The 25,527-nt window shown below is 33.7% G+C and overlaps 3 protein-coding genes across 3 annotated transcripts; all 3 read right to left on the bottom strand.

Annotated features, from left to right (window-relative positions):
- Positions 1–4,434: 4,434 nt before the first annotated feature.
- On the bottom strand, positions 4,435–6,836 carry LOC145040189 (uncharacterized). Its single transcript, XM_078988154.1, has 6 exons — positions 6,684–6,836; positions 6,359–6,494; positions 6,095–6,249; positions 5,579–5,904; positions 5,030–5,179; positions 4,435–4,936 (listed from the first exon to the last, which is right to left on the bottom strand). Exons 1-6 carry the CDS (start codon positions 6,834–6,836, stop codon positions 4,435–4,437), a joined length of 1,422 nt encoding a protein of 473 aa, XP_078844280.1.
- A 1,939-nt stretch (positions 6,837–8,775) lies between these two features.
- On the bottom strand, positions 8,776–9,378 carry LOC145040187 (uncharacterized). Its single transcript, XM_078988153.1, has 2 exons — positions 9,358–9,378; positions 8,776–9,306 (listed from the first exon to the last, which is right to left on the bottom strand). The coding sequence occupies exons 1-2, from the start codon at positions 9,376–9,378 to the stop codon at positions 8,776–8,778; spliced, it is 552 nt and encodes a 183-aa protein (XP_078844279.1).
- A 579-nt stretch (positions 9,379–9,957) lies between these two features.
- LOC145040186 (uncharacterized) lies at positions 9,958–11,912 on the bottom strand. Its single transcript, XM_078988152.1, has 3 exons — positions 11,562–11,912; positions 11,398–11,449; positions 9,958–10,940 (listed from the first exon to the last, which is right to left on the bottom strand). The coding sequence occupies exons 1-3, from the start codon at positions 11,910–11,912 to the stop codon at positions 9,958–9,960; spliced, it is 1,386 nt and encodes a 461-aa protein (XP_078844278.1).
- Between the last annotated feature and the right edge of the window lie 13,615 nt (positions 11,913–25,527).

Here is a 25,527-nt window from a genome sequence, read left to right as displayed (position 1 = left end):
CATTATGGTCGTCACGGTTCTCTCTAATCACTGGCCAATAAAAATCGTCACTGTTTTGTCCGATCAGTGACCATAAAAAGTGATCACTGGTTTACCAAATTAGTGACCATAAAAAGTCGTCACTAATTTTGGTTGCTATTTATTACATTTAATCCATTTAAGTAATTAGCATATAAATATATAAATGACAAAAAGATAAAAACACATACTATCACATATATAAAATACATAAATGACTAAAACGTAAATGACAAGCATAAACTATTCTCAAATTTAGAAAAACCCATAATATACAATCCATAAATGACGAAAAGGTAAAAATACATATGAATTATATAAAAGTAGGATTATACATGATATTCAAAGAAGATAGATTCAACCACTTCTTTACCATGAAAATATAAAAAGATTACATCAGTCTAAACATATTTAAAAGTCAATCATCTTCTCATATCCAGATTCAAGAAACTTTGACTTCTTGTCCATTGGCATTGTTCCCTCCTTAAATCAATCAATCATTCAATCAATAATTCAACTTAAAATAAGAAATTTTAATGGTTTTTTTATGTTATGTCTCACCCTTGTGTAAAATTTGGGGAATGGGGAAGTGTTCTTTCAAAGACTTAAGTGTAGAGGTAGTTAATACAAGAGAATAAGTCTCTATTTATAGACTCTGAATTATTCTAGACTACAACTCTATAAGCAACCATGCAAGGCATACTGGATAATAGAATGTATTACATAAAAGACAATAAGTAATCTAGATAAGTAGACTGCGGTAGCAAAAGACTGATTGCGGTTGTTGATGAAGAACTGACTCCAGGTGCTGGATTGGCTGCGGGTGCTGAACCGTTGCGATAGAGAGATGGTTGCGGTAGCTGAGTTCAAGAGGGTCACTTTTATGATTCAACACTTTGGATACGTGTTCTCCTCCTCGATCAGACCTTAGAATTTTGATCTTTTTGTCAAGTTGATTTTCAACATCAGCCTTGTAATTCTTAAAAGAATTCAAGGCTTCATCATTGGTATTTAACAAATAAATATAACAATACTCGCTGCAATCATCAATAAAAGAAATATAATAATTTTTTCCTCCTCTTTTAGGTGTTGCTCTAAAATCACATAAATCATAGTGGATTAAGCCAAGTATTTCATTAGATTTTTCAACTGATTTATGAGGATGTTTTGAAAATTTTGATTCTACACAAACCTCACATTTTATGTTTTTATCTAATGAACATTTTGGTAACATACCAAGTTTTTCCATTCTTTGAATAGAGCGAAAATTGACATGTCCCAATCGAGAATGCCACAAAAATGAAGTACCATGCATATACATAGAAGAGGAGCTATTAGTGCCCATTATTGCATTAGCATGACTATTGGTTACATCATTGTTTGGTGTTTCAACACCATAGTACAAAGGTAATACACTTACTTTGAAGAGACCCTCACTAAGGTATCCCTTTCAAACATACACCCCACCCTTGGTGGGAACAAACTTATCAGACTCAAATACAAGTTTGAAACATTTGTTACTAAAATAGGACAAGAAATCAGATTCTTAGTAATTTCAGGAACATGCAAGACATCACTTAAAACAAGTTCTTTTTCAGAAGTCAGTTGTAGCTTCACTTTTCCCTTTCCTTCAACTTTTGCAGTAGAGCCATTCCCAATAAACATTGGTTCAAAATCTGAGACTTTATGGTAAGTAGAAAACATAGTTCAGGAGTTGGAAATGTGCCTTAAGGCTCTACTATCAATCCACCAATCCACCCAATTTCTAACCATGTAGGTTTGAATCACAACAACAAACTAATTTGGTGATTCAACCATGTTGGTTTAACCAGAATTTCCTCCACCAGTATTACCACCATTGTTTCCTCCTTAACCCCTCCTAAATCTGCAATATTTGGCCTTGTGTCTAATTTTGCCACAAACATAGCATGAACCAGAATTCTTCTTGAAATTCTTCTTGTTAGGGCCATGATTTTTGCCATCTTTGGAAGATTTTTTGGAGCCTTGCTTTCCTTTCTTGTTGTTGTGCTTTGTCCTTGAAGTACTTGCTTCTCCAACAAAGTTTGTACTTGGTTCCAAGGAATTTGCATCTACCTTCTCATTCAATCTACTATCTTCTTCCACACGAATTCTCAACACAAGTTGCTCAAAACTCTTGTCATTAGTTAAGTGCTTAAGATATAATTTGAAATTCTTCTAAGAAGGAGGAAGTTTTTCAATGATTGAACCAACAATAAATTTAGAGTTTATACCTATACCTTCAACTTCAAGATCATGTGCAATGACTTAAATTTCCTCCACTTGTTTGAGGACAGATTTGGTATCAACCATCTTGAAATTCATGAACTTTCCAATCATGAATTTCTTGGAACATGCCACTTCTGTTTTGTCTTTCTTTTCCAGTGATTCCTATATCTCTCTTGCAGTAGTCATGGTAGAGTAGATATCATAGAGAGAATCATCCAAGGCATTCAGAATATAATTTCTGCAATTATATTCATTTGTGTTCCAAGTTTCCACTACCCTTTGATGTTCTGCCATTTAGGCTTCACTAGGTGGTGTTTTTCCTTCTGCAGTGGTTATACTAGTAGGAGGAGAGGGACAATCAGCAGTGAGAACATTGGAAACATGAAGATTTGTTAGATAAAACAACATCTTCTGTTGCCATCTCCGAAAATCTAAGCCTTTGAGTTTCTCAGTCTTTTCCACATGTGTTTTGATGATGGATTGTTGATCCATTCTTCTATTTTTTTATTTTTGTCTTAGATTGTTATGACAGAAGTATACAATCAACAAATCTAATTGAAATAAAACAAACAAAATTCAAATATATATATATATATATATATATATATATATATATATATATATATATATATATATATATATATATATATATATATATATATATATATATATATAAAATACAAGAATCAATATACAGAAAACATACTTGTATTATGATTACACATGAAATATAATCAGGAAATTGTACAGATTGAGGCCTTCTATGTAGTGTCCTAAAACAGAAATTTCCCTGGTAGGGATCCGTCAAGAGGATAGAACAATCAATCCAAGAAGTGATCATGAATCTGACAAAATTTGTATGTTCCCTTTATCTTCAGGAAGAACGAACTTAAAAGAGAATTTATGGTGTAAAAATGATTTATGTAACCCCTTACGGATGAATAAAAACACAAATTTATAGGTATTAGTTATGACATTTGGAAACTGTCAAAACATGTCATTCAGTAATTACGAATTTAATAAAAATAAAGAATAAAAATTAATTTAGGAATTAAAAATTATTTTATTAATTAGGAAGACCCAAGGCCTAAGGCCCATCTTTTGACCATTAAATATTCTCTTGATATTAGCCTATTTTGAGTCCAATTAGGCTAATCCAACACCACAACCCAAGCCCAATATGCTTAACCCATTACTTGACCCGTTTAATTAAATGAGTGGGACAAGACATATAAGGTGGGAAAAGGTTTTCTCTTCCACCAATGTGGGATAAGTCCCACATTGTAAAGCAAAGTTCCAACAATACCCCACATTTTCTATTCAAACTCCAAGAATACCCCACATTGGAATGGAAAATAAGTGAACTTTGATATTCAAATAAGGGAAGTTAGATATGATATGCATCTGAATAGTTGTTGTAAAACATGAACCTTTTATAGTGACTGCTACTTGGATCTACTTTCTGGGTAGTGAACTAGAGTCTTGAACTAACCACTTTTTATAGTAGAATAAAACAATAAGTATCACACATATCATATCTAAGAATAGATCACTTCCTACCATTGTGTTCATTTCGGTCGTGAATGATCCTTCCTTCATGAGAATTTTAGAGAGCTTAGCCATATTGGCTCCTAAAGATGCGACCTCACATCCATCTCATATAGGTAATGCTAATCTGGAACAATCCATAATTATTCCACTATAAAAGCTATCAACATTATTAAGAATAAAGAAATCATCCCTATATCATCAATGGAAAAACACAAAAGAAATATCATAGGAGTGAGCATACCTTTGTGTTAGTTCTTCTTTGAGTCTTCCCCAACTAGTTGTCCTATTGAACCTAGACCATGGGATCTCCAATGTCGCTAGGTTAGGTTTCCATCAAGTGGTGACTCATTGTGTTGGCTTTAAGCCTATTCCCCTCGATGTGAAGAGAACTTGCTCTCTACTAAGGCCTTTTGTCAAGGGATCGACTATATTTTCCTTTGACTTTATGTAACTAGTGGAAATGATTCCATTCTTCAGCAAGTCTCTTATTGTAATATGTTTGCGCCTAATGTGTCTTGACTTGCCATTGTATATATGACTTTGTGCTCTAGTAAGAGCAGCCATACTATCACAATGTATGCCAATGCTAGTAACAGGTTAAGGCCACAGAGGAATACCTTATGGGAAGCTTTCAAGCCATTCAGCTTCTTCAGCATCTTTGTCTAAAGCAACAAACTCTACTTCCATTTTAGAACGAGTATTCATAGTTTGCTTAGATGATTTCCAAGAGATAGCAGCTCCACCAAGAGTGAACACATATCCACTTGTGGATTTTGCCTCTGATGTATTGGAAATCCAATTTGCATCACAATACCCTTCAAGAACAGGAGGATATCTTGTGTAATGCAATCCAGAATTCATTATATGCTTTAAATATCTAAGCACTCTCAGTAATGCATACCAATGATCTTTCCCAGGATTATGGGAGTAGCCGCTCAATCCACTTACACTATATGCTAAGTCCGGTCTTGTACAACTCATAATATACATTAAGCTACCAAGAACTTGAGTATATTCTAACTGGGGTACACTATCACCTTTATTCTTCTTTAGATGACTAGAAGCATCAAATGGGGTGACAACCGACTTGTCATCATAGTGTCCAAACTTCTTGAGTACACTTTCAATATAATGGGATTGAGTAAGAGTATAACCATCTGGTATTCTTTGAACTCTTACACCAAGGATCACATCTACTACTCCCAAGTCTTACATGGAGAAGGAAGGGTGTAGCATTTTCTTGGTTTGATTGATCACATCCAAATTAGTACCCATTATAAGCATATCATCCATATACAAGCATATGATGACACAAGCATTCTTGTATTGTTTGACATAAACATATTTATCGCATTCATTTATTCTAAATTCATTAAAGAGTAATGTGTTTTCAAACATCTCATGCCATTGCTTTGTAGCCTGTTTTAGTCCATAAAGTGATCTAACTAACTTATAGACTTTGTTTTCTTGACCTTTAACCACAAACCCTTCAGGTTTATTCATATATATCTCTTCATCTAGTTCACCATACAAGAAGGCAGTTTACACATCCATTTGGTGTATTTCCAAATTGTGAATGGCTGCAATTGCTACTAATGTGCGAATTGATGTAATTCTTGTAACAAGTGAATAGGTGTCAAAGAAGTCTTGACCCTCTTTTTGACGATACCCTTTAGCTACTAAACGAGCTTTGTACTTCTCAATGGTACCGTCAGGTCTAAACTTCTTCTTGAATATCCATTTGTGCCCAATTGGTTTTTACCCAGGTGGCAAATCTACCAATTTCCAAGTGTTATTTTGCACAATGGAGTCAATCTCACTTTTGATTGCCTCTTTCCAATAAGGAGCTTCATAGGAGTCCATAGCTTCCTTATATGTTTGGACTTCATTATTCACTACAAAGGTCATGTAATCAGGTCCAAAATCTTTGGCAATTTTGCCCCGTTTGCTTCTTCTGGGCTCTAAGTTCTCTTCTTGAGCCTTAGAAGAACACTCTTCATTTGATTGTAAACCTTTGTCTGGAATGGTATCATTTAGACCATCATCTAGAGGTCTTTTCCTAGAGCAGGTAACCTCTTTCCCTTTATCCTTAAAAAGGAAAAATATTTTCAAAGAATTCAGCCTCTGCTGATTCCATGATGCTTTAGTTATGGATATCATCAACATGTGACTTAAACACAAGAAACCTATAGGCTGCACTATTCATGGCAGGGCCAAGATAGATGCAATATATGGTTTTTGGTCCAAGTTTAGTCCTCTTAGGAAGAGGTACTTGTACCTTAGCAAGGCAACCCCACATTTTCATCCTTTTATAAGAGGGTAACCTCCCTTTCCATTGATGATAGGGTGATTTATCACTCTTTTTATGAGGAATTCTATTAAGTATTGAATTTGCTGCAAGACATGATTCTCCCCCACAGATTATGTGGTGCTCTAGAAGTAATTAACATTAAATTAATCATGTTTTTCAGTGTTCTATTCTTCCTTTCTGCCACTCCGTTTTGTTGAGGAGTATATGGAGCAGTTGTTTGATGTATAATACCATTTAAACAACAAAATTCAGCAAAGTATTTGGATTCATATTCTCCTCCTCGATCAGACCTTAGAATTTCGATCTTTTTGTCAAGTTGATTTTCAACTTCAGCCTTGTAATTCTTAAAAGAATTCAAGGCTTCAGCCTTGGTATTTAACAAATAAATATAAAAATACTTGCTGCAATCATCAATAAAAGAAATATAATAATTTTTTCCACCTCTTGTAGGTGTTGCTCTAAAATCACATAAATCAGAGTGGATTAAGCCAAGTATTTCATTAGATTTTTCAACTGATTTATGAGGATGTTTTGAAAATTTTGATTCTACACAAACCTCACATTTTATGTTTTTATCTAATGAACATTTTGGTAAGATACCAAGTTTTTCCATTCTTTGAATAGAGCGAAAATTGATATGTCCCAATCGAGAATGCCACAAAAATGAAGTACCATGCATATACATAGAAGAGGAGCTATTAGTACCCATTATTGCATTAGCATGACCATTGGTTACATCATTGTTTGGTGTTTCAACACCATAGTACAATGGTAATACACTTACTTTGAAGAGACCCTCACTAAGGTATCCCTTTCCAACATATACCCCACCCTTGGTGGGAACAAACTTATCCGACTCAAATACAAGTTTGAAACCTTTGTTACTAAAATAGGACCAGAAATAAGATTCTTAGTAATTTCAGGAACATGCAAGACATCACTTAAAACAAGTTCTTATTCAGAAGTCAGTTGTAGCTTCACTTTTCCCTTTCCTTCAACTTTTGCAGTAGAGCCATTCCCCATAAACATTGGTTCAAAATTCGAGACTTTCTGGTTTGTAGAAAACATAGTTCACAAGTTTCAAATGTGCCTTATGGCTCCAATATCAGTCCACCAATCCACACAATTGCTAACCATGTTGGTTTAAATCAGAGCAACAAATTGATTTGGTAATTCAACCATGTTGGTTTGACTAGAATTTCCTCCAACAGAATTACCACCATTATTTCTTCCATTTTTTCCTCCATTGTTTCCTCCTTGACCTCTCCTGAATCTGCAATCTTTGGCTTTGTGTCCAATTTTGCCACAAACATAGCATGGAACAGAATTCTTCTTGAAATTCTTCTTGTTAGGGCCATGATTTTTGCCATCTTTGGAAGAGTTTTTGGAGCCTTGCTTCCCTTTCTTGTTGTTGTGATTTGTCCTTGAAGTACTTTCTTCACCAACAAAGTTTGTACTTGGTTCCAAGGAATTTGCATCTACCTTCTCATTCAATCTACTATCTTCTTCCACACGAATTCTCAACACAAGTTGCTCAAAACTCATGTCATCAGTTAAGTGCTTAAGATATAATTTGAAATTCTTCCAAGAAGGAGGAAGTTTTTCAATGATTGAACCAACAAGAAAGTTAGATTTTATACCCATACCTTCAACTTTAAGATCATGTGCAATGATTTAAATTTTCTCCACTTGTTTGAGGACAGATTTGGTATCCATCATCTTGAAATTCATGAACTTTCCAATCACGAATTTCTTGGAACATGCCACTTCTGTTTTGTCTTTCTTTTCCAGTGATTCCTATATCTCTCTTGCAGTAGTCATGGTAGAGTAGACATCATAGAGAGAATCATCCAGGGCGTTCAGAATATAATTTCTGCAATTATATTCATTTGTGTTCCAAGTTTCCACTACCCTTTGATGTTCTGCCATTTGGGCTTCACTTGGTGGTGTTGTTCCTTCTACAATGGTTATACCAGTAGGAGGAGAGGGAGAATCATCAGTGAGAACATTGGAAACATGAAGAGTTGTTAGATAAAAACATACTTGTATTATACAGAAAACATGCTTGTATTATGATTACACAGGAAATATAATCGGGAAATTGTACAGATTGAGGCCTGCTATGTAGTGTCCTAAAACTGAAATTTCCCTGGTAGGGATCTGTCAAGAGGATACAACAATCAATCCAAGAAGTGATCATGAATATGACAAAATTTGTATGTTCCCATTATCTTTTGGAGAATTTTTGGTGTAAAAATGATTTCTATAACCCCTCACAGATGAATGAAAACAGGTATTTATAGGTATTAGTTATGATAGTTGGAAACTGTCAAAACCTGTCATTCAGTAATTACGAATTTAATAAAAATAAAGAATAAAAATTAATTTCGTAATTAAAATTTATTTAATTAATAAGGTATACCCCAAGGCCCAAGGCCCATCTTTTGACCATTAAATATTCTCTTGATAGTAGCCTATTTTGAGTCCAATTAGGCTAATACAACACCACAACCCAAGCCCAATATGCATAACCCATTACTTGACCCGTTTAATTAAATGAGTGGGACAAGACATATAAGGTGGGAGAAGGTTTCGCTTCCGCGAATGTTGGATAAGTCCCACATTGTAAAGAAAATTTCCCACAGAAATCACATCTCAAAACCATTATCTTTCCACCAAATGCAAGCATCACCCCAGTGATATCTTTCATTGTTCAGTCCAACGCCTCCAACGCATGTCTTTTCCATCAACGCTTCATCCCATATGATTACTTTTGCAGTCTGAAGCAGTTGAGTGGTAAAAAATTTTCTTGAAATCTTGTAGACCAAGCTATTTTCAAGATTAATAGGAAGTTTAAAGAGAGAGTGAGTTGTTCTCCCCCCAGGCATGTTATTAGCCGCAACACCCGATGAAGCGATCGCCAGTGCAATATGTCCACATGAACGAATATTAGCAAGTAAAGCTTTGTACAAAAATATTTTTCTTGTTCCTCCGTGACCATCTATGAAGAAAACTCCTGGAATATTACTATGTACATGTCGCATTATCTCATCATACGCAAAATTTTGTTCAGGATTGAGAAAATCTCGGGCTTGTAAATGTTCTGATTCTAAAACAATAGGGCATTCCTCTTGCACCTCACAAAAAACTCCATATTCTAAATCGACATTTTCATTTATCTATGGAAGATCAAAACCATCAATATTGTCACTCATAGATTGTAGGAATACCTTGATGTCGGTGAGGACCATATTTTGGACTCTCTCAACTCTTCCATATTGTCTCCTGTAATCTTCTGAAATAGCATTGTAGTGGTCATCCCATAACTTACGAGCATCTCATGGCTCACAAAAACTCAATATCATTGCAAACAGCCTTCTAAGAGCATTGGGAACTTGAAATGAAGATGCCTTTGTAAGACATTGTAATAAACCATCATCGGACTCTATTAAACCTCTTTCAAGAGTCGTTTTCTGAAATGTTGGGTGTTTTACATTGTTGACTGTGTACCGATATTCAAAACACGTAGGCCCACTAACATGAGATAAAAGTAGGCAAAGGTGGTATCGCTCCCCTTCAACGGGATTGGCAGAAACCATACGACCTCGCATTAATCCTTGTTTTCAACGATTCCAACGACGTGAGCTCGGATCCCATGTAAATTTTTTTGGTAAATATATGTATTTATACTCTCTTGCACTAGTATCTTCTTTATTTTTTAGGGAAAAAAAAAGCAGTCAACATCGATCTCCTATCTTTCTCCTTCTCAACAACGCTAGTCAGTGTATCATCCTCACTGAACCTAACCATTGCTGATTTAGGAGATGTGCCTACAAAGCCATCATAGAAGGGTAGATCTGAGAAAGAGGGAAGCTAAAAATCATCCACATGGCCTTTGGAGGTGAGACATATCGTGCATCTTGAAACCGTTTTATCTCATTAATAGCGATAGGCTGTCCATCCGAATCAATGTTGATAACTTGTTTGTCATGATCCTTATAAATATACTTAAACACATATTTCACAGAGGTTATACTTGAGCAGACCTCAACATTCAAATGATAATTAAACATCATTAACAACTTTCGGTTATATGGGACAACTCTGTTATCTATCTTATTTCCACGTACGACCACCTCTATACCATTATCTCTCCTTCGATAAACAAGATATGAGTTATTTCCTTGTAATGTGGTTTCATTGAATTGTCGAGGGTATCTAAAACGACATTTATTTTGCTCATTATTCATACAAGGACAGTCAGAGTTTAAGCCACCGCAAGGACCATGGATCATGTGTGAGACGACTAATTCGTGCATTTTAGGATACTTTTTTGGGTATGGAATTTCAGCACATACTATTTTGTCGTAATGGTCAACGTTAGTAAGCTTGTATGGAGGTTTCATTATCAGGAGGAAAAGTGCATGAGGCAAACCACGTTTTTGAAACTCAATGACATAAACGTATGAGCCCACCACGCTGAGGACGTGATTTGTTAAGAGTTGTTTCTTAAGATCCTTTAACTTAGCACGAAAAACTCTTGAAACAAGGTTCGGTCGATCTTGAGACGTTTTCCAAAGGAGTAGCTCATTTTTTATTTTCGACCAGTTTGGATTGCATGTCACTATAAGGAAGATGCCAGGCTTCCTGTCATCTTGAACTAAAGTCATGGCGTTAAGATATCTTCGCCACACGTCATGGGGGGCTCCGATGAAATGTGTAGGCAACACAACACGCTGCCCTATCATATTTGATTGAACCTCACCGGCATTAACATAGTCCACAACACCTTGGTATAAATCTGCTCTTATTTCTACAAAAATCCAAATGTGCAGTCTCAAGCTTGATGTAGATATCTACTACAAATTGTTGTAGTAATCTCCATCCCATCAAAATTACATTATAATTTGACTGGGTTTGAAACTTATAGCAGTAGTACTCTCGCATAGATACAATATCCCGCCCTCTTTTTGTATTAGAGTCTACACAATGTTGATGTCATGAATAAATAAATAATTAATGATGTGTACAAAATGTAATGTTTGTTCCTTTAAATAAGATTATAAAGTTATGATATGTGTACCTTCTAAATCCCCCGATGTCATAATCGTCAGTAATAATATTATTGATGGGAATTCCATGTCTTGGGATATTAGAATGCCATCTCGACTCACCGTAAGGAAAAAATAAAGGATGCGACAATGGATCATAACATCCCTAGTAAAATTGAATTGTTTTTGGATTGTCGGATCTGCCATACACGATAATACTTCGTTTATATGCGGTTATGTTGTCATTACCTCTAACCCAAATACCAGCGACCTAATATTTTTATCATAGAAACAAAATGATTAAATATGGTGTGTAATATGCACACATTTATTTCATAGATGATACTTTTATTTTATAATTAGAAAACATAATATTACAGTACCTTAGATGTGGTTGTTCGGTTGTATACCCTCTGGTCAAGTTCTATTGATGCATTCAACGTGACTTTGTAATTGTCAAGCGGCCCTAGATCACCAAGTCTTCGAAATACTTGCACGTATGGGTTTGTAGCAAGAATATGAATCAACTTTTCGGCAATTTGTTTATCAATATTTTTCCATTGTAGTCTATGTGACATCTCACAATCAGCATCATAAAAATACAACTGTACGTATCGAGGTATTCCATCCCTTGGGATTAACTGATCGATTCTATGATACATTCCTCCATTCACACAAAAAGTGTATACTCCAGATGTCATGTCAGTCATTGTTTTATCAACATCGATGCTCATTGATGCGAATGAAAAGTTTGAGTTGTATGCACGTATCTTTTGTCTAAGGCCTTGCCTAATTGATTTTTAGATGTGAAGAGATCGAGTAATTCATCGGGTATAGAAGAATGTGCCAATTTTGTCTTACCATCCATGCAAAAAAAAAACACAGGGAATTCAAATTGCAATCGTTTTGCTCCACAATGAACACATGCTTTATGCACATTCAACACACGATGTTTTTTAGGGACACCATCATATACAAAGTTATATGGATCGTCCTGAAGAGTTTGAATAGATGTTCTCATTAAGTTTCGTTCCTTACGTCTTTGATAGTCATTTTTGTTCTGAATTGACTTCCTTTGAGCTTCATCCAATACACTTGTTGGGGTTGCATTTGTAATATCAGTTAGGGTCATCTGTACTGCAGAGACACTAGTCGTATGTGTCACGTTTTGGCTACTTACTTCAACGTTAGCTATTCGTCTCATTTTGTTCTTCTCTTTTTGTTGTTCATAATATCTCTTATTATGTTCTTTCCTTTTTTCTGCAATATTTTGTTTTGGATGAATTATGCGTAAAGATAATGTAATAATTATGTTGCACATCTGAAACATACCTTTCTATGCATTTAAATCAAGTTGGATACCATTGTTAGGCCTAATTTCATTGTCTACAATCACCATGACAACTGTAAAATTGTAAACAATAATAATATATAATTGTATTAGTTTCATAACACATTGTAATAAAAAAAAGATTTTTTTTATAAAATACTTATATATTAATCGAAAATTGATTGGCTTGAACTATTTATTTATATGTGAGATTGATCGTTACATTAAGTTATATAGTTTTGTTTTTGGAGGACTCCGAAGTAATGTTTTAACAGTTTTTGGATATTGACTTACCACGTCAACTAATAATTTGAATTTTGAATAATTTTTTCAGTGTATCGTTCTTTTTGGTTTCAATAAAAAAAATTCAATAATTGGATAAATTCATTTTGATTTATTTATATTTAGATAATATTTGTAAATTCTATTAGGTAGAATATTTCTTTTAATTAATATACAACAATATTAATATAATATAAACATCAATAACAAAATACAACCATATAACAAAAAATTCCAAACAAAGAAAGTAAAATTTATAAACTTAAAGCGTACCAAAAATCCATATCACAAAATCCGCAAACAAATAAATACCAAAAAAAACTATAAAAACAAATAAAACCTTAAAACCGGCGAACAAATAACTACCACATACGACGCACACAAATAACTATGGAAAAATTAAATATTTTCCCTATCTCTCATTCGAATCCTATCAGCTTCCGGCATTCTTGGATCTAACGTGACATCAGTTAATCCAGTTGAAACCAAAATATTATATGTATGGACATGTAATATGCAATTAATAAGGTATACTGAAATAATTTATTTATAAATAATTGAAACTATATATAATTTTGCACATTGTTAACTTATAAAAATTTTGGTGGACCAACTTGATTCTAGAGACATAAATTATAGATTGATTGACAATTGCAAGATATATTTTTATCATAAACCTCATCGGTACGTGATTGAACATCAACTTTATTATATGCCCCTATCCATTCAAACAAAATTTTGTTAAAACACATAATAATAATAATAATAATAATAATAATAATAATAACTAGATGGGTTTCCCACGCATTGTGTGGGTTAGAAGGGCACGTTATTTAATTTGTTGTCATAGTAATTAAGTAAAGTACTGTAGATATGGTGAAATCAACGACTAAAGATAGAGATCGGATAAAAAATTCAAATTTGTGTTGTACTTCATTTACAAATGGTACAAGCCTATGCACCAAAAGTAGAATAAAAAACAAAATTATAAGCCCTAATTATTATAGCCTTCAATGCGATGAATTAAAGATATTATTATCGTCCGAACCCAATAAACGGACTTCCAAATTTTGCCATGAACCTCTCCATGCAACCACTTTCTGCCATCGGGGGATTGCACCAACTTCATGTTTTGTTGAACAACCTGGTTAGGGATCAAATAAATCCACTAAAATAATCAAAATCACGAAAAAAAATCTTGAAAAATTAGAGAAAATATTACAAACAATAGAGAATTAATAAGAAAACTACCTGAATCAGCCCCTAGTCCAGATAACTTCAATGGTCATTTTTTCAGTTCAGTTAGTATATGAAAACATTTGTTGATTTTTTTTCTATATGTATGCATGTTAGATAACTCACTGGTTGTTTTTTACAAATAAGATGATAAATGCTAAATGCAAGAAACAACAATGAACTTCTATTTACTTATCAATCCTAAAAAGGAAAGAAATCATGAATGCTACTATAAAACTAAAAGATATGAAAGTATATTGCCATTTGGTGGATGTTGTCCTAATATCCAAATCTAATTCACCAGGATACAGGATACAGTGCATACATGGGCTCTAAAACTCTTGTAAAATTCCCTTACCCAAAAGGATGTCCAAGGGGTGAGCATAGATCATGATAGATGCCCAAAATATAAAATAATAATATAAAAAAAAAATAAAAAAAAAAAAAAAAAAAAAAAAAAAACAGGGCTCTAGAATCTTTTTACCAAATTTGGATCAACAATTGTGTAATCGGATTATTGGTCTTTACAAATAAAGAATATGGTTATTGTCAAAGTTAAGAATGATACAATTGGCATTAAATAGTCAAACCTAAGCCTAGATTGTACATAAAATTGAAACAACTTGGAAAACAATTCCATACTAAAGAACCCTCCTACAGTCCTACCAATACAAGTAATGGATTTGGTTGGAACTTTGTGTATGAATTATCAATTATACCCCTGACCTCAATTAAATCACATACTCATCAACATCAACCATTACACCAACACCCTTGCGGCTTAACTTATTTCCTACGACATTCAACAATAGGATATTTATCTCTGTAGCAAAAAAAAATGACAAAAATAATCAATTGTCATCTTAGTAAGTAGAATGAGGAAACAACTTTAAAATGTGACATAATTATTCAAGCTCTTTTATATTTTAGTCTGAATCAGTTGTCTTAATAATTAAACGACTATTTTACCCTTATAACGTATAGGTCTATTATTCGTACAATTTAATGAATATGTGATTGTGACACAATTTGTGCCAAAACCTCATTTAAAATCATTACGGACTATAATCTTCTTTATCCTGATATTAAGTACAATTCATTATTAAAAAAAATTAATGTAAACATACCAACGTATTTCTATTTTACAACATTGCATATATGGGTATTTATGATCCTCAAAATAGATAAAACATAGAGTAAAAAAAACATATTTAAGTACCCGGGTTGTCCAACGTACTACAGGCGTTGTGATGCAGAAAAATGTTGCGTTTATTTAGTTAGAGCTCCATTTGTCTAAAACAACATGTAAATAAAGAGTATAAAATCAGTTAATAAACATATTGAAAATAGAAAAATTAATAAATAAAAGAGCATTTACAACAAAATTAGACTTACTTTAAGCAAAAAAAAAGAGGCTTTATTCAAGTCCAAATCTTTAAATCATGAAACAAAGGGAAGAGTCAAGGCTTGAGGTTGACTTTGTCATGGTATAATGAAAATTACTCTCATTAGATGTAGCACAGTAGCAACCCACCTTATGGTAGCACAAAAATATAACATCATGGTTATATACAGTATAAATGTAGAAAAAATAGTAAGTTGATATTGATTAAAAAAAAAAAAAAAAAAAAAAAAAAAAAAAAAAAAACTTTTATATACCAAATCAATAGGAAATAGCCTCAACTTGATAAACCGCATCAAATCTATATAGACTGGAAACAGAGAGTGGTTAGTACAACATATCAGGTGAATACTCTGAACCATGAAACTCTTCAACATTATTACTATAAGTTTTATATCTTAATATTTTCTTTTCTATCATTCAAATCTGTTAAACATGCCTACTCAATCATCTCTCCTAAGCCTCAATGTAAAAAAAATAACAAAGAAATAATGAAAAACTTTTTATTTGTTTATCCTTCGTACCTAATCAGTACAACAGTTTGAATCAGAATCAGACCTTTATCTTACCATGTTACAACATCTGGTAAGGAAGGATATGTTCGTCTTGAAAGGTCTAAAATACCTGCAACCAAAGATCCATGTTATGATCAAGAATAAAGAGATAGGTAGTACATTATACGGAACATATAAGCAAATAAAATCAACAATGGCAATAAAAGAAACCAAGTCAACAATGGCAATAAGCAACAACTTCACTATTCTCCTGTGCATCTATTAATATCAAGAATATAATATGGAAAGCTTCTATTTTTTCAAAACTTTCTAACAAGAGTAACCTTGTCTCTATCTATCTGATTAAAGGATATGAACCTGATGAAGTAGTTAATTTGAATTCATATTCACCAATTGAAGGATGGTTGGTCATTGCAACTTCTTTAAAAGCTTCTGTAATTTGATTTGCATCATATGAATAGATAACAATCATAATACAAAAACATCGTGTCTTTTTATAGTTCAACCTAAAAGTTACAAAAAAAATTACCTCAAGAAGTTTTTGCACTAATCTATTTGGATGCATAACGGTACCTTATTGAAGGAGCAGGGGGCTAAAACGATCTTCATATGTGAATAAATTGAGATGTGTACATGTTTACAGCAACAATATAAATAAATTGGTTTGAACATAAATAAAAAATTTTGTGTATATATACAAATACAAAAAAAAAAAAAAAAATGAAAGGTGAGTCGGCAGACTCACCGTCGAAGGTTGTGGAAGAGGTTGTGGACCTCAACACCTGCGGCTACCCTGACATGTCGACAGGCACCACTCCTTTTTTTGAGAAATCGATGACACCTACAAACCCATATCACAATATACAAATGTGAAATAGTGGTCAATTGTTTCATAAGGGAACAAATACATGAAGAGATAGACGAATAACAAATACAATTCAACCTCTTCTTCCTCTTGTTCTTCAGATTGATCACAAAAAAAATTTGCATCATCAGATGCCTTTTCTCTTCCCCCACCATTATTTTTCCTATTGGCCGCCACGCCCAAAACAACAGGCGAAATTTGAAGAAGAAAAGTAAGCGGTGGAATGGGTATGAGTAGTATTTTGGGGAAGAACACGGCAACAGAACTGGAGACGGTATCTAAAACTGTGGATCTAACTCCTTACACCAGTGGGGGTGGGGCGATCCTCAGCTTCATCTCCACAGGTAGGACGTTGAGTCCGGATAAAGAGTCAGCAGTGGATGGCAGTAGACGAAAGCAGTTCGTGTCAATGTCAATGGTTGTGGGTAGTGGGCAGTGGGTTGTTGAGGAGATAACAGTGGACGATTAACCTCAGCCACCACAGCAACCAATGTCTTCACACCATCACCAAAAAAAATCATTGGTGTGTGTTGTTGCTTCGTTACAGAAATCATCACAAAAAACAGTCGACCGACAGGTCCATTAGAGTTGTTCTAAACAGCCTTTTTTTAAGCGGTGTAAGGTAAATATGATGGGGAAGCGATGGTGACCAGATGAGAAAGCATGGAAGAGGAAAACGTAACGAAATGAAGCAGATGCTGGTGATGCGGTGCTCAATCGTTTCTAAACAGATGCCCTCACAGAGGGTGGAAGGATTGAGATGAAGAAGCGGTGGGCAGATAAAAGGAAAGACAGTCGAAGGATCTGGAAAAAAAAACGTAATGGAATAACGACAGTGATAAGAGAGGCGGTGGAAAGATCAGGAAGGGGCAATGGCAAGAATACACTTTGAATGTATAAACATCTACCACGAAGCAAAAAAAACGTTTAGGAGTAAGCAGGAATATAAAATTAAATAAGACATGAAACAATACAGCAAACAAAGAGAAGGAAATTAAAAAATGTCGATCAAAAAAAAACCATAGGAACATACAATGAATCAAAGTATGGGGCCAGAATAAGAGATTCACATAAACTTAAGGGCAAACAATGAATGGAAATCGAGGGTCCAAAACTAACAAACAAATACCAATTTAACTATTCATAAGCTTTATATATATATATATATATATATATATATATATATATATATATATATATATATATATATATTAATAATAATAATAATAATTGGTTAATATATTTATATAAAATACATTATATTAGCGTACTATTAATATTTTTATATATCTATATCTATATATAATCTTACATCTCAATTTGGATAAATAGTTCAAATGCACAGAATGGGCCCGTTCATCTTCCCCATACGATTTTTCCAACATTTACAATAAGCCAAATTTAGTATTATTTAATTTTTCGTATGAAATATATAAAAAAAAACAAAATATATATAATCAAATATATAAATGTACCTATCAACATTCTTCGACTGCTAAAATTTCTTTGTGAGGCTTGTGATAGAAGAACACAACGGATAAATTGGAAATGAATTGGCGATAACATTTCCTAAGGGAGTAAAAATTGTGTTACTCTTTATCAATATAGTCCACTCACCAAAGAAAATTCTATAATGTTGATATATTGGGTGGTCTTCGTAAAAATGATCTATTCGAAAATGATTTAAGGAGATAACGCGTCCAACCAAATTCATGTTCAAAATTGACCTCAAAACCCGTGGGACAATTGCGATCATTTTGTTTCTCTGAGATATGTAATACAATAACAATAAGTGGATTACAAAGAGAACATTAAACATATAATGACATATTCATTTTATTGTGGTAATACTTACGTTGCGATCAATCATCCAAATAAGAAGTCTCTCATGTTCAACGTCGTTCCACACAAACAAAACTCGAACAACTAGTATGTCTCACCATACGTGAACGTGTTGTAATGTAGAAAATCTCGAACAGTGGTATGACCATCCATTAGTAAAATATTCATGTCAATATGGAATACAAATAGGTATTCTTTTGTATAATTTATTTTAACCATATAAACATTTTTATAAATTATTCTTTTTATTTAATAATTAAAAAAATCATTTTTATTTAAAAGCCTAAATTGTTTTTTTGTTTATGTGAAATATTTTAAAAAATCACATTACATTATTACATTTAATTTAACGTTAGAATAAAAAAAATCATATACATAAGAAAACTGTTTTTCCCTTAAAATACTTACTTTAATTATTTTTTTATATAGATACGTGAATTTGTGAATATTTACCATTGATTATTATTTTAATTTTTTAATAATAATATAGGGTTATATCGGGTAATGTTATAACACCCTCTTATCTTCTATCAAACCCTAAATACCCAAATCGATTCTTACAACCAATATTTGCTCTAGAACTCCATTACCACTTCGTCTGGATGAGCCGATCATCTTCTAGCAACCGTCGTGGCCGCCGCATGTTGTTCCCTCGTATCTCGCAGATGGTTACTCGTCGAAGGCGAGATTCGCTACCGCCTTGCTCTAAAATCCCAATCTGATCTTTCTCTATTTTGAATAGACTTTGGGTATATCTTGCAACAATCTTAACCTTTCATAGTTATATAAGCAGCTTAGTCAGGAATTTCAAAAGCAACCCCAGATACCTTTCGTAAGGACTCTGCCAAAACCCTTAAACCCCAAAAATGGTGATACGGACTGCGATGACGGTGATGGTTGCCGGTCCCCGGGGGCTGAGATCGTTATTCTCAACCCTTTCTACCAACTTACCATTCCCTTCACAAACCGCAAATCAACAGCAGAGGCCGCAAGTTGAACCTTCTACCAACCTCTTCGTATCAGGTACATCCCCCTTCCCTTCGATCTCTATTCATTTTTATACAATCTAATTGATGGGTTTTGGTCATAAGAACATCCTATGTGCTCATACAAACCCTAAAGCTTGGATCTAGGTTTCTCTATTGTACATGCAAGTTATCCAAGACTATAAACCCTAATTCTAGCATACAAGTAATCATATTAACATAAGAATGGGTTTAAGACATTACCTTGATTGTTATGTAGCAATAACAATCCAATTCCTCCTTGTATTGACTTTAGAAAGCTTAAAGTCACAAATGTCACTCCTCTAATGGTTCATAAACACCAAGAGCAAGAGGATGAAGAGGAGATAGGATGGAGGCTGCCCCAAAAACGTGTGAAACCCTAGAAGGATGCTTAGCCACGTTTTTGGGTCATAAGTGATGTATATATAGTTAGGCTATTAGGGTTATCTAACAAAGAAACCCTAAATTGGATTCTTAAGCCCTAAGCAACCCATAGATTCCTTTCCATAAGGCCTTGGACGATTTCCTCATGGGCTTTCCCATAGAATTCGTCCACTCCTTAATATAAGGCAATCCATAGCCCAAATTGCAATTATCTTATAATTACAATTCCAGTTCCTTAAGTTTAATTAATCTCTTTTAGTCACAAAACTAATTACTAATTAATTATTGACTAATATTAATTAAACAATATGACTTCTCCTCTAATACATTATTCTCATAATATATTAATAAATCATATTTAATCATTTCTCTCCATAATTCATCCTATCAAGTTGTTTTGATGAAGGCAACCCAAAAGGACCATACACCATCGGGTCAAGTACATACCAAAATAGTTATGGACTTAGACACTAATCCAACATTCTCCCACTTGGATAAGTCAAATAACTATTCTACGTATGACTTCATATCCTGGTCTGCAATCGTAGCTTTCCAAAGCCGCTGTCAACTCTGATCCTATCAGATACGCATGTCCTTTAGATAAGGGATCATATATTCCTCCATTCTAGATGCCGTATGAGACATGATTTCAAATCATTCTCTTTGTACTATTTCTCGAATCCCGATTTATGACGACTGACTAATTGAACAAATCGAATGAGCCCTATCCCGGCCGAGCATTTTCGTTTGTCATCACTAAACCATCGAGGGGCCTAAAGATATCGCTTTTATCCTACTTGGGATAAAAGGAACGGATAAAATTTGATTCAATGCTCGCTTGCACTTACTCACCGAATCACACACAACAGTATGTTTTATGACACTAAGTTACTGATGCGTTTACATATTATCAATGTGCAACCAATTCGCAAGATACAACTCACACATCTCGGTTTCAAGAATATACGATGTTATCGTCTCACCAATCAGTCGTGATGCAATTCATGGAGTGATCCAAGTGAGTGTGGGTTTAATCCAATGCTCAAATCATATTCATAATCACTCATGAACATTGCAGCAAACATTTGCTTATGTCTAATACCTTTTAGACAATCCACACACCAATTCAAGACATTCTTCATTCATACCTACTTCCAACATATGAACGACTGTGGCTCGTTTGAATAATTTGACTGTTCTTAACCAATTATATTATTCAGGAAGTCAAAACATGCAAAGTGAAACACAAGAATAATACTAATCCCATATGGCCTCAACCCTTTGAGTATAAATAAAACACCTTTTATTTATCTCCATATCGATTACTTATTATTTGTCGTTTCGGGTAATCAACTTATTACTTCAATTATTACACTTGTCCCATGCTCTTCCGCATGCACACAATGTTTTCCTATGGTTCTTACTTTGTGAAATAGATCAAATTGGACACATTTCCCATCATTCTCATTTCACAACTCCTAATCCTTTTTCATAAGTGTAAGAACATCAAATTCTTGCTACTTATAGAATATGCTAGATTCTAACACTTTATGCAATGATCCTTTTGTAATATCACTGCACCAAAGTCACAAAGACTATTGTCAATGAAATTACAAGGTCCTCTATCGAAAATTGTTACAAGACAATTCCTTAGATATGATGTCTCTCACTCAAAGTACATTCCTTTGAACATCCTTTTGCATAAAAGTTTCTAATCTAGACATAGATTTTCAATATTCAATTCCCAATATGGACACGTTTCCATATTTTCCATATGACAACTCATTATTAATAGAATCTTATCTATATAATAATGTCAATGTGGTCCATCCAATACCATGCTTCCAACTACTCACAAGCAACCAATCCTCGTCGAACTTTAGATTGTTCTTTGATAGTTGTTTAATTATTTTAGTCAAAACCGATTCTAGTCCCTTTTCCCTTTAAATACGCTAGACATTTGGAAAATTTTAGAATGGTCAAATATTAAAGCATTTGCAATCGATCCTATACCCGAAGCGTATGGGACATGATGCATAATGTTTTATTTGCTATGTTCTCAAAATTCGAATTGTGAAGAGGAATGCCGTAATCAAAATCGAAATTTTAAGAACACACTATGTACCTTTGACTAAATTTATCAACATTTCCCAACCTAAGCCTTTAGATTTGAAATGAAGCATAATATTCTCTCCCTTAATTATAGCAAAACAACTTTACAACCCTTACGACTTTGTAAGGTATAACTCTTGTTTTCTATAATTAATATTGCTAACTTGCAATACTTTCCATAATAATCATACAATCATAACATTTATGCTCCCACTGTCATGATGATTATTATAAACATAACACTTATGCTCCCACTAGCTTCGACATGTATTCATAAACATCTTAACCTCCATGTTTCTAATACTTAATGCTTTGATAATCTTTTATCAAGGCTTCTTGAACTTATACACCTTTGCCTTAGATAGTTCATATGTGTGTCTAAACAATTAAGACTAATTGCCAAACCTCACAATTCAAATTATGGAAAGGGATACCGTAACCATAATCAATTCAAGAATGCAATTTTACAATCACTATATTCTTAAAAATTTTCTTAGTGAAAGCATTTCCTCACAATCATTTTCATGAAGGAGGAAATCTTATAACACTTAGATTTAAACGGAGTATGTGTTTCTATCCATGTGAATTTGTTAAAACCAAAGTTTACGACAATTCAAACTCATATGGACCGAACTTTCTTAATCTTGCTTTCTTGCCTTATGGTAGCACAGCTGCCCACCATGTCTTCCAAGTAGTTAAGCAGCTCACCTTTTCCTATCAATGTACCTTTCATTGATTAAGGTGCCTTGCCTTTTATGCGTTTAAAATGAGAACTCATAGAACTCACATGCATAATTAACTCAATTGGAACAGCACAGAAACAAAATAATGTCAACACGATAGGTTGTAAACCTCAACTCGTGTGCTAGTGATGATCGATAAGGTTTATTTTGATTTGTTCTTGAAACCTTTCAAGACCATTAAGACTCCCACTGACTCCTTGACATATAAGATTCTCTTGTCAATAAACATTTCTTGACAAACAAATATTCAAGAGTTAGTGTAGTTTTTATCAAAACACTTCATAAATTGGTCCTAGTTGGTCTTTGTCTTATCCAATACATCACAACTTTCCACATTTGATGAACGTTATAAACCTTTTAATACTTGTCACTCATTGTCACAATGTTAACTCTAAGACTTGTTTTGGAACGAAGTATGATTGACGTCTTGATTTAACCATTTCTTCAATTCTTGATTCCTCCACTTAGACATACAATTGTACTAAGACTCACTTAGAGGATCAATTAAGATATGGTTCTTAATCATTAAGACCTATCATAAAGCATTAAAGGTACTCTCCCTTCTTCTTAGAATGGAGAAACTTTTATCTTTCTGCCTACTTGATTCTTCTTATTCGTTTTGCTATTGATTTAAACTTTTTCAATCAATTCAGAATTACACTTAATCTTATGAGTATAATCATATTTACTAAACTTTTAGTAAACCATGATGAATATCTTGTTACTCTTATGGTGGACTTTGACCAACACACAACTTTGTGTTCTCGATCTCCTAGTCCCTCACTTAACACTTTGTCAATGAATTAGTCTAATTTCCAAATATGAAATTTCTCATTCTTCGTGCAACCAAGTTGCATGATTCCAAATTTCTGTCCAATTGAAACTTGGGCGATGAGAATTGGTAAATTCTCGACTTTTCCATAAACACCATAAATAAGAATCATATCCATTTGTTGTAGAAATATGCAAACACCAATTTTCATAACGATTTCATTGCAAGAAAATAAACAAATAAATAAATAAGTCAAACAAAAATTTATTTTATTTATAAAAGCAGCGGAAAACATTTGTCCTTACAATGCAAAATCTATTGAAAACTATGTATTTCAAAAGGAAAATTTCTAACAACTCTATCATAACTATCTAAGCTCAAAATCTAATCTTCAAGTCCATGCGATCAAGATCCATTCCTTGTGATTAGATTCATCTTGCTCTTTCACCAAGCTTCCTTTCTTTTCATCGATCCTGCAAAACATTCAAATGTAGTCTTATCACATCATGTATTAAGAATCAATTAATAGGAACTTAACGGAGTTAGATAGTGGATTTTACTTGAATCAGACCTTTATCTTACCATGTTACAACATCTGGTAAGGAAGGATATGTTCGTCTTGAAAGGTCTAAAATACCTGCAACCAAAGATCCATGTTATGATCAAGAATAAAGAGATAGGTAGTACATTATACGGAACATATAAGCAAATAAAATCAACAATGGCAATAAAAGAAACCAAGTCAACAATGGCAATAAGCAACAACTTCACTATTCTCCTGTGCATCTATTAATATCAAGAATATAATATGGAAAGCTTCTATTTTTTCAAAACTTTCTAACAAGAGTAACCTTGTCTCTATCTATCTGATTAAAGGATATGAACCTGATGAAGTAGTTAATTTGAATTCATATTTACCAATTGAAGGATGGTTGGTCATTGCAACTTCTTTAAAAGCTTCTGTAATTTGATTTGCATCATATGAATAGATAACAATCATAATACAAAAACATCGTGTCTTTTTATAGTTCAACCTAAAAGTTACAAAAAAAATTACCTCAAGAAGTTTTTGCACTAATCTATTTGGATGCATAACGGTACCTTATTGAAGGAGCAGGGGCTAAAACGATCTTCATATGTGAATAAATTGAGATGTGTACATGTTTACAGCAACAATATAAATAAATTGGTTTGAACATAAATAAAAAATTTTGTGTATATATACAAATACAAAAAAAAAAAATGAAAGGTGAGTCGGCAGACTCACCGTCGAAGGTTGTGGAAGAGGTTGTGGACCTCAACACCTGCGGCTACCCTGACATGTCGACAGGCACCACTCCTTTTTTTGAGATATCGATGACACCTACAAACCCATATCACAATATACAAATGTGAAATAGTGGTCAATTGTTTCATAAGGGAACAAATACATGAAGAGATAGACGAATAACAAATACAATTCAACCTCTTCTTCCTCTTGTTCTTCAGATTGATCACAAAAAAAATTTGCATCATCAGATGCCTTTTCTCTTCCCCCACCATTATTTTTCCTATTGGCCGCCACGCCCAAAACAACAGGCGAAACTTGAAGAAGAAAAGTAAGCGGTGGAATGGGTATGAGTAGTATTTTGGGGAAGAACACGGCAACAGAACTGGAGACGGTATCTAAAACTGTGGATCTAACTCCTTACACCAGTGGGGGTGGGGCGATCCTCAGCTTCATCTCCACAGGTAGGACGTTGAGTCCGGATAAAGAGTCAGCAGTGGATGGCAGTAGACGAAAGCAGTTCGTGTCAATGTCAATGGTTGTGGGTAGTGGGCAGTGGGTTGTTGAGGAGATAACAGTGGACGATTAACCT

This window comes from Lactuca saligna, chromosome 4, assembly GCF_052625555.1.
Source record: "Lactuca saligna cultivar CGN05327 chromosome 4, ASM5262555v1, whole genome shotgun sequence".
Classification (NCBI taxonomy): Eukaryota; Viridiplantae; Streptophyta; class Magnoliopsida; order Asterales; family Asteraceae; genus Lactuca; species Lactuca saligna.
The sequence above is the reverse complement of the archived record's forward strand: the minus strand, read 5'-3'. Positions and strand labels throughout refer to the sequence as shown.

Bases quoted from the DNA above. Each gene is read 5' to 3' on its own strand.
- LOC145040187 (XM_078988153.1), bottom strand. From the start codon at position 9,378: ATGGTCCTCACCGACATCAAG. The intron at 9,307-9,357 runs GTATTCCTACAA...GATCTTCCATAG, and splicing joins TGGTCCTCACCGACATCAAG to ATAAATGAAAATGTCGATTT.
- LOC145040186 (XM_078988152.1), bottom strand. From the start codon at position 11,912: ATGAGCATCGATGTTGATAAAACAATGACTGACATGACATCTGGAGTA. The intron at 11,450-11,561 runs GTACTGTAATAT...TAAAAATATTAG, and splicing joins ACCGAACAACCACATCTAAG to GTCGCTGGTATTTGGGTTAG. The intron at 10,941-11,397 runs GTATTATCGTGT...GGATTTTTGTAG, and splicing joins CATAACCGCATATAAACGAA to AAATAAGAGCAGATTTATAC.
- LOC145040189 (XM_078988154.1), bottom strand. From the start codon at position 6,836: ATGGGTACTAATAGCTCCTCTTCTATGTATATGCATGGTACTTCATTT. The intron at 5,905-6,094 runs GTACAAGTACCT...TTCCTTTTTAAG, and splicing joins TGTGGGGTTGCCTTGCTAAG to GATAAAGGGAAAGAGGTTAC. The intron at 4,937-5,029 runs GTAAGACTTGGG...TTATATTGAAAG, and splicing joins CTACACCCTTCCTTCTCCAT to TGTACTCAAGAAGTTTGGAC.